This window comes from Bison bison, unplaced genomic scaffold, assembly GCF_000754665.1.
Source record: "Bison bison bison isolate TAMUID 2011002044 unplaced genomic scaffold, Bison_UMD1.0 scf7180017864486, whole genome shotgun sequence".
NCBI classification, from domain to species: Eukaryota; Metazoa; Chordata; class Mammalia; order Artiodactyla; family Bovidae; genus Bison; species Bison bison.
The window spans coordinates 1,689,239-1,697,660 of NW_011495046.1; the positions used below are offsets into that span (position 1 = coordinate 1,689,239).

Consider the following 8,422-nt stretch of genomic DNA (forward strand, 5'->3'; position numbering starts at 1 on the left):
GATATTGATGAATTTTATGACTATGACTATTTTTGTTTTTGTTGCATATTTATTTATTTACTATTATTTTTTTGGAGTATATTTAATATACAATATTGTATTCGTTTCTTCTGTACTTTCTTTAGATTCTTTTTACATATAGATTATTAGAGTATTGAGTATAGTGATTATGACTTTTTAAATGTTAGAAATCTGTATTATGTATTTAATATTATCTGTTAATTATTGCAATAAATAGAATTTGAAACTGTTAGCTAGATATATTTGATTTAAAAAAATATATTTTTAGGAAGGTCTAATTTCTATTTGTTAGCTAAATAAATTTAAGCATCTACACAAGTGTAAGAAATACCTTTCTAAAAATACATACTTTTTTCCTATTAAATTTGTCTTTACAGTCAAAAAATGGATAGAACTCAAAAAGCTTGATTATTTGGGAATTCCTCTGTTTTATGGATCTGGCATAACTGAATTCAAGGGAAAAAGGTAAAATGGAATTACTATAATCAGATATTGTCCTGTAACTATCTCTTATATGGTCTGTTAGTTATTTGTAGCTATATAGCTAGTTACCTAAAATGTAGTGGGTTATAATGACAAACTAATATTATCTTAGTTTCTGTGGGTCAGTTATCTATATAAAAATGGCTTCCCTAGATAGTTCTGGCTCAGGACTTCTCATGAGGATGTAGTCAGATGTCTTCTGGCTCTAGTCATTTTGACTGAGGAAGCTCATTCATGTGGCTATTGGCAGGCCTAAGAAGATCTGATTCTAAATTCACCCATGATTGTTGGCAGGCCTCACTTCCTCACTATGTAGGTCTCTCTGTTGGCTGCTTGAGTGTCAAAAAGACATAGCAGCCAGCTTCCAGTAATTGAAAGAGAGGACAGAGCACACACGAGAGTATACAGCCAAGAAGAAAGTCACAGTCCTTATGTAATCTTATTTTAGAAGTGATATCCCATCATTTCCCCTTTCTTAATGGTGCATCCATACCATATAATACTGTGCAGCCCATTAAAGAAATCAATTAGAGCACTACCAGTTGATTTGGAAGGATTTCAATGAGGTATTATTGAAAAAAGTGTGATGCAAAAAAGTTCTTATAAGAAGATCACATTTTTGTAAAACAGATGTAAAAATTTCTATATGCCTTTGTGTGTGGCTACATAGATACAGAACAGGGGCTGATGTGAGTATGTAAGTGAAGGGAAGTGAAGAAGAGGAGGAGGTCTCAAACAAAAGAAAAGGAAGAAGTGCATTTTTTTAAAAAACACAAGTTTATAAATGTATAGAGAAAGTAAATATGATTTTATAAGGTCAAGAAACAAATGTAAATAAAATATTCTGTATGGGAAAATAATTTGCTCAAGGCCATATGTCAAGAAGGTAGTAGAATCAAAATAAATTAAGTTCAAGACTAATTTAGAAGGACTCCTCTTTTCATGATCTAAGACCATGTAAGTGGCTCAGCACAGCTTGCTCTTCTACTTGGAAACTATCTGCAAAGTAAATACTTAGTAATGTGTTTCTGCAAAAGGCCAAGATTATTAATATGCATTCATTCTCAGTTAGTTCAGATTGGATCATTCTTCACTGTTAGGTTGGGGGCATTTTTCCGTTGTTTCAAATTCGTAAATGGACCGTTTCTGCATTGCCGTTTTAACATCTCCTTTTGACTTCTCCTTCTTATAGTTACAGATTTATGGTAATGGAAAGACTGGGAATAGATTTGCAGAAGATCTCAGACCAGAATGGTACTTTTAAAAAGTCAACTGTCTTGCAGCTAGGTATCCGAATGGTAAGAAAGAATGACTCATTTCCCATGCTCCATTTTCAGATTATTTACTTGTTACAACATACAAATTGTTGCCCTTTGTGGAATTATCAGAGAATGAAGGATTATTGCCCTAGAAATGTCAGTTATTGAGAGTAGACGCTATTTTGGTGAAATTGATAACAGTGGGCTCTGTAAGTGACAGAATGTGCTGTGTTTGGCACTACAAACTCAATTAGGCTTTGGTTCTACTGCCTGATTTTTTATTTTTTCCTCACAGCTTTGTTTTACATACCAGGACAAGCTTGCATTGCTATAAGAATAACCTCTCTTTGTCAGTTATTTTTATGACTATGCAAAGTATGGCAAAATATATTATTTTCCAAACTACACATGTGATAAGGGGGTGCTATAAAGTTTTTATTATGAGTTTGGGATGTTGGTAGTCATTAACGTGGCCATGAATAATATCAGTGTATACTTTCCCAAATAAGAAGCAATGAAGTCTTACTAGCACCCATGCACACATTTTGTTTATACCACAAATTTGTCTTATCTTGTGGGTGTTTGGTTTGCCTAAACTTCATTTTATTTTTTCCAATTTAGATAGAATGTGACTGCCCCTGCCAGGTTGGGATGTGGCAAATAGAGTTCATTAATTTCCCCACTCGTCCTCTAGCCAGCCAACAAGTGTTTTTTGAGCACTAGGTGTAGGTAACATGCAAGTCGCAAGGGCTTCAGAGAGGAAACAGATGTTTTCTGTTGCTCTACAGAGGGAGAATGGCTTTCTCTGTGGTAATGGACACGGTGTTTTGCTGAGTGGGCGTCATGATTATTTCACTTCAGTTCTCCGATTTTGCCATGTTTCTCCTCTTTGGACAGAAGATTTGGGCATCAGACTGTCGGGGGTATTGCTGAGTCTTGGCTTCCTTTCCATCAGAGGTGCCCTTAAAACATTAAAACATTTGGTGTTCAAGGATCCTTTTATGCAACTTTTCCCCAGGATGCACGACCAGAACATGTGATAATTTTAGAATAGATAAATGCACAATTGGGAAATACATCACTTTGTCATTGTTAATATGAAAAAAAATGTGTTATTTTCTATTCAAAATGCTCAGGTTGATCATGAGTTCTAAATTGACATCAGTATAACTGTATATATTTCTTTTCACAGTTGGATGTTCTGGAGTATATACATGAAAATGAATATGTTCATGGTGATATAAAAGCGGCAAATCTACTCTTGGGTTACAGAAATCCAGATCGGGTAAATACAGTATTAAACTGTTGCCTTCAGTAAGGATCCTCAAAGTACTATACTGAGACAGATATTCAGAAAACAAACTCCTAACTGGGAAGAGTTTGCAAATGAGGACTTAACATGATGAGTGTTATAATTTATCTTATCTTGCTTATCTAATTTAATGCACTAAACTAATAAGTAGGGCTTCCCTGGTGGCTCAGATGTTAAAGAATCTGCCTGCAGCGCAGATTTCAGCTTCAATCCCTGGGTTGGGAAGATCCCCTGGAGGTGGAAATGGCAACCCACTGCAGTATTCTTGCCTGGAGAATTCCATTGACAGAGGGGCCTGGCAGGCTAGTCAGTGGGGTTGCAAAGAGTCAGACACAACTGAGCAACTTTCACTTTTTGAACTAATATGAGGAAACTGAGACCTGGTTCAGTTCAGTTCAGTCACTCAGTCGTCTCCAACTCTTTGTGACCTGATGGACTGCAGCACGCCAGGCTTCCCTGTCACCAGTTCCCATCACCAATTCCCGGAGCTTACTCAAGCTCGTGTCCATCAAGTTGGTGATACCATCCAGCCATCTCATCCTCTGTCATCCCCTTCTCCTCCTGCCTCCAATCCCTCCCAGCATCAGGGTCTTTTCCAAGGAGTCAACTTTTCGCATGAGGTGGCCAAAGTACTGGAGTTTCAGCTTCATCATCAGTCCTTCCGATGAACACCCAGGACTGGTCTCCTTTAGGATGGACTGGTTGGATCTCCTTGGAGTCCAAAGGACTCTCAAGAGTCTTCTCCAACACCACCGTTCAAAAGCATCAATTCTTCAGTGCTCAGCTTTCTTTATAGTCCAACTCTCACATCCATACATGACCACTGGAAAAACCATAGCCTTGACTAGACGGACCTTTGTTGGCAAAGTAATGTCTCTGCTTTTGAATATGCTATCTAGGTTGGTCAAAACTTTCCTTCCAAGGAGCAGGCGTCTTTTAATTTCATGGCTGTGATCACCATCTGCAGTGATTTTGGAGCCTAAAAAAATAAAGTCTGACACTGTTTCCACTGTTTCCCCATCTGTTTCCCATGAAGTGATGGGACCGGATGGGACATTTTCTGAATGTTGAGTTTTAAGCCAACTTTTTCACTCTCCTCTTTCACTTTCATCAAGAGGCTTTTTAGTTCCTCTTCACTTTCTGCCATAAGAGTGGTGTCATCTGCATATCTAAGGTTATTGATATTTCTCTTGGCAATCTTGATTCCAGCTTGTGCTTCTTCCAGCCCAGCGTTTCTCATGATGTACTCTGCATATAAGTTAAATAAGCAGGGTGACAATATACAGCCTTGATGTACTCCTTTTCCTATTTGGAACCAGTCTGTTGTTCCATGTCCAGTTCTAAGTGTTGCTTCCTGACCTGCATATAGGTTTCTTAAGAGGCAGGTCAGGTGGTCTGGTATTCCCCAGCTTTACTGAGGTTTAATTGACAAAAATTGCATATGTTTAAGTTGCACAACATGAATTTTTAAGGTACACAAAGTGATGATTTATTATACATATGTATTGTGAAGTGGTTAATCAAATTAACACATCGATCACTTCAAATAGTTGCTTTTTGTTTTGTTTTATGGTGAGAACACATAAGATGTACTCTTTCAAAAAATATGAAGTACATAGTCACCGTGTTGGGCATTAGATCCCCAGAACTTACTCATCTTCTAACTAAAAGTTTGTACTCTTTGACCAACTCTCTCCATTTCTTCCAGCTCCCTCCCCCCACCAGCCCCTAGCACTACTGTTCTACACTCTGGTTCTATAAGTTACCTTTTGTATATGCCACATGTTAGTGAGATCATGCAGTGTTGTCTTGCAGTGTGTCTTATTTCACTTAGCATTATGTCCTCTGGGTTCATCCATGTTGTTGCAAGTTGTGTATTTCTGTCCTTTTTATGATTGATTGTACATGTATATAGCACATTTTCTTTATCTGTTTATCCATCAGTAGACACTAAGGTTGTTCATATGTCTTGGCTACTTTTAATAATGCTGCAATAACAGGGGAATACAGATATTTCTTCAAGATAATGATTTCTTTTCCTTTGGATATATATCCAGAAGTGGTTTGCTGGGTCATATGGTAATTCAGTTTTTAATGTTTATTTTATTTTTTTCCTGAAGACGCTCCATACTGTTTTCTGTGCTTCCCAGGTGGCACTGTGGGTAAATAATCTGCCTGGCAATGCAGGAGACTCAAACCTGCAGGTTTGATCCTGGGTCGAGAAGATCTCTTGGAGTAGGAAATAGCAATCCATTCCAATATTATTTCAGGAAAATTCCGTGGACAAAGGAGCCTGGTGGGCTGCAGTCCATGGGGTTGCAAGAATCAGAGAGGACTGAGCACGCATGCACGCACACACATACTGTTTTCCGTAATGACTGTACCGGTTTACATTCCCACCAACAGTTGTCCAGGGGCTCCCTTTTCTCCAAACCCTCACTAACATTTGCTGTCTGTAATAGCCTTCTAACAGGTATGAGGTGATGTCTCATTATGGTTTTTATTTTTCGTTTCCCTGATAATTAATAATGTTGAGCATTTTTTCATACACTTATTGACCATTTGTATGTCTTCTTTGGAAAAAATGTCTCTCTAGGTTCCCTTGTCTGTGTTTTAATTGATTTATTTTGTCTTGCAAGTGAGTTTTATGGGTTCTTATATATTTTGGATGTTAACCCTTAGCAGATATGTGGTTTGCAGGTATTCTCTCCCATCCCATCGGTTGCCTTTTCATTTTGTTGATGATTTCCTTGGCTGTGGGGGATCATTTTCGTTTGATGTAGTCCTACTTGTATATTTTTGGTTTTGTTTACCTATACCTTTGGTTTCAGTTGCAAAAAAATCATTGCCAAAACCAGTGCTTATGGATTAGAAGAATTAACATTGTTAAAATGTCTATACTACCCAAAGCATGCACATGAGGTTGGATGAACTCCAGGAGTTGGTGATGGACAGGGAGGCCTGGCGTGCTGCAATTCATGGGGTCGCAAAGAGTTTCACACAACTGAGCAACTGAACTGAACTGAACTGAACCCAAAGCAGTCTATAGATTCAGTGCAGTCCTTCCCAAAGGTCCAGTGATATTTTTCACAGAAATAAAAACCCAGTCCTCAAATGTGTATGGAAGCAAAAAAGACCCTGAAAAGCCAAAGCACTCTGGAGAAAGAACAAATCTGGAGGCATTATACGTCATGATTCGAACTATATTGCTGTGCTCTAGTAATCAAAGCAGTATACTATTGGCATAAAAGCAGACCCAGCACAATGGAACAGAATTGAGAGTAATGCATATATGATCAGTTAGTCTTTGACAAGGGTGCCAGGAATATTCAATGGGGCAGAGATAGTTTCATCGATAAATGGTGGTGGGAAAATGGGATATATACATGCAAAAGAGTGGACTTGGATTCTTATACCATATACAAGAATAAGCTCAAAATTTTTCAAAGACTTAATTGGAAGACTTGAAACTGTACATCTAGAAGAAACCTAGGGAGGCAGCTTAATTTTAATTGATTTAAATTTATAAGCCACATGTCGCTAACAGCCAATGCATCAGCAGAGATTTAAAAAGTTAAAAAATGGAGTGTATAAAAAAATAGCATTTAGCTGGTTGTTTAACTGAACTGTACACGAAGAGAGAAATTTCTTAATAAAAATACCCCTAAAATCTTAGAAAATATGGAGAAATTTCAAGTTTTAAGATGTCTGTATATTTTAAAAAATTGGAAAAAGAAAGGCAAATGAAAAGCTGAGAAGTATTTATGACAGACAAACTTTAGGATATATAGCAAGTTTAAAAAAATTAAAATAAAAAACAACAGTTTCTTAAAACAATGATTAAAAAGAATGAACAACATAGAAGAAATAGAACTGTTTGAGAAATAGATGAAAAAAAGTTCCCCATCACTAACAACTGAGATGTACAAATCAAAACAGTGAGGCAACATTTCATAAGACTTACCAAATAGGAAAAGTCTAAAATAATAATCCGATGACATTCAGGCTGATGAGCGTACAGGCACTTGTAGAATGCCAGTGGGAATGTAAATTAAATGAGAGTAGGAGATAAAATCAAGTTAATGGAAGTACAATTTGGAAATATATATTAAAAGCCTTTAAAAGTGTGCCTGCTTTTTTAAGGTTAGATTTATTGAAATATAATTTATAAACAATAAAATCCACCTTAAGTATATAGTGTGGTGTGTATTTACACATGTATATTGTATAACCAGCATCACAAGACATAGAGCATTTCTATCATCCTCAGTCAGTCCCCTTCTCTTACCGAGGCAATGATTTCAGGCTTTTTTTTCCCTACGTTTTTAGCAATGCCATATAAATGGACTTACAGGTTTTTACTCTTTGTGTCTGGTTTCCTTTACTTAGCATATTTCTGAGGTTGATCCATGCTGTAGTTCGTTAGTAGTTTATTCCTCTTTAATGATAGGTAGTAGTCCATTAAAAACTATTGCAGTTTCTTTCCTGTTTACTTCTGGATAGATATTTGTGTTGTTTCCAGTTTTTGAGAATGAAGATGTATAAATTTGTGAATGAGGGTGTATAAATTTGTGAATGAGGGTGTATAAACACTTACGTACAGGTTTTTGTATAGGTTATATATTTTAACTTCTTCTGGGTAAATAACTAGGCATGGAATTTTCAGACTATGTCAACGTGTATGTGTGCTAAATCGCTTCAGTGGTATCCAGCTCTTTGTGACCCTATGGAACATAGCCCAGCAGGCTGTTCTGTTCATGGTATTTTCCAGGCAAGGATACTGGAGTGGATTGCCATGCCCTCCTCCAGGGGATCTTCCCAATCCAGGGATCAAACCTGTGCCTCTTGAGTCTCCTGCATTGGCAGTTGGGTTCTTTACCACCAGTGCCACCTGGGAAGCCCCATGTGAATGTGTATGTATGACTTTAAAAGAAATAGCCACATTGTTTTCCAGAGTGATTGTACCATAATGTATTCCCAAAGGCAATGTAGATAATTCCAGCTGTTCTATTACATGCCACCATTTGGGCTTCATTAGTTGTAAAAATTTAAGCCATTATAGTAGATGTGTGGTTATATTGAAGGTTATTTAGGTTATAGTAGGTTATTTATTTATTTTTGGTGACGCTTGGTCTTTGCTGCTGCCTATCAGTTCAGTTCAGTTCAGTAACTCAGTCGAGTCCGACTTTGCGACCCCATGAACTGCAGCACACCAGGCCTCCATCACCAGTCCTGGAGTCCACCCAAACCCATGTCCATTGAGTCGGTGATGCCATCCAACCATCTCATCTTCTGTTGTCCCCTTCTCCTGCCCTCAATCTTTCCCAGCATCAGGGTCTTTTCATAT

The 8,422-nt window shown here is 37.4% G+C and overlaps 1 protein-coding gene across 3 annotated transcripts in view; it reads left to right on the top strand.

Annotated features, from left to right (window-relative positions):
• The window catches only part of VRK2 (vaccinia related kinase 2), a 108,892-nt gene that overhangs the window by 36,120 nt on the left and 64,350 nt on the right, over positions 1-8,422 (top strand). For all 3 annotated transcript variants that reach the window (XM_010862942.1, XM_010862943.1, XM_010862944.1), the window contains 3 exons: positions 399-486; positions 1,697-1,802; positions 2,956-3,048. In XM_010862942.1, coding sequence (XP_010861244.1) covers positions 399-486; positions 1,697-1,802; positions 2,956-3,048 — 287 coding nt within the window. The remainder of the gene's footprint in view (positions 1-398; positions 487-1,696; positions 1,803-2,955; positions 3,049-8,422) is intronic.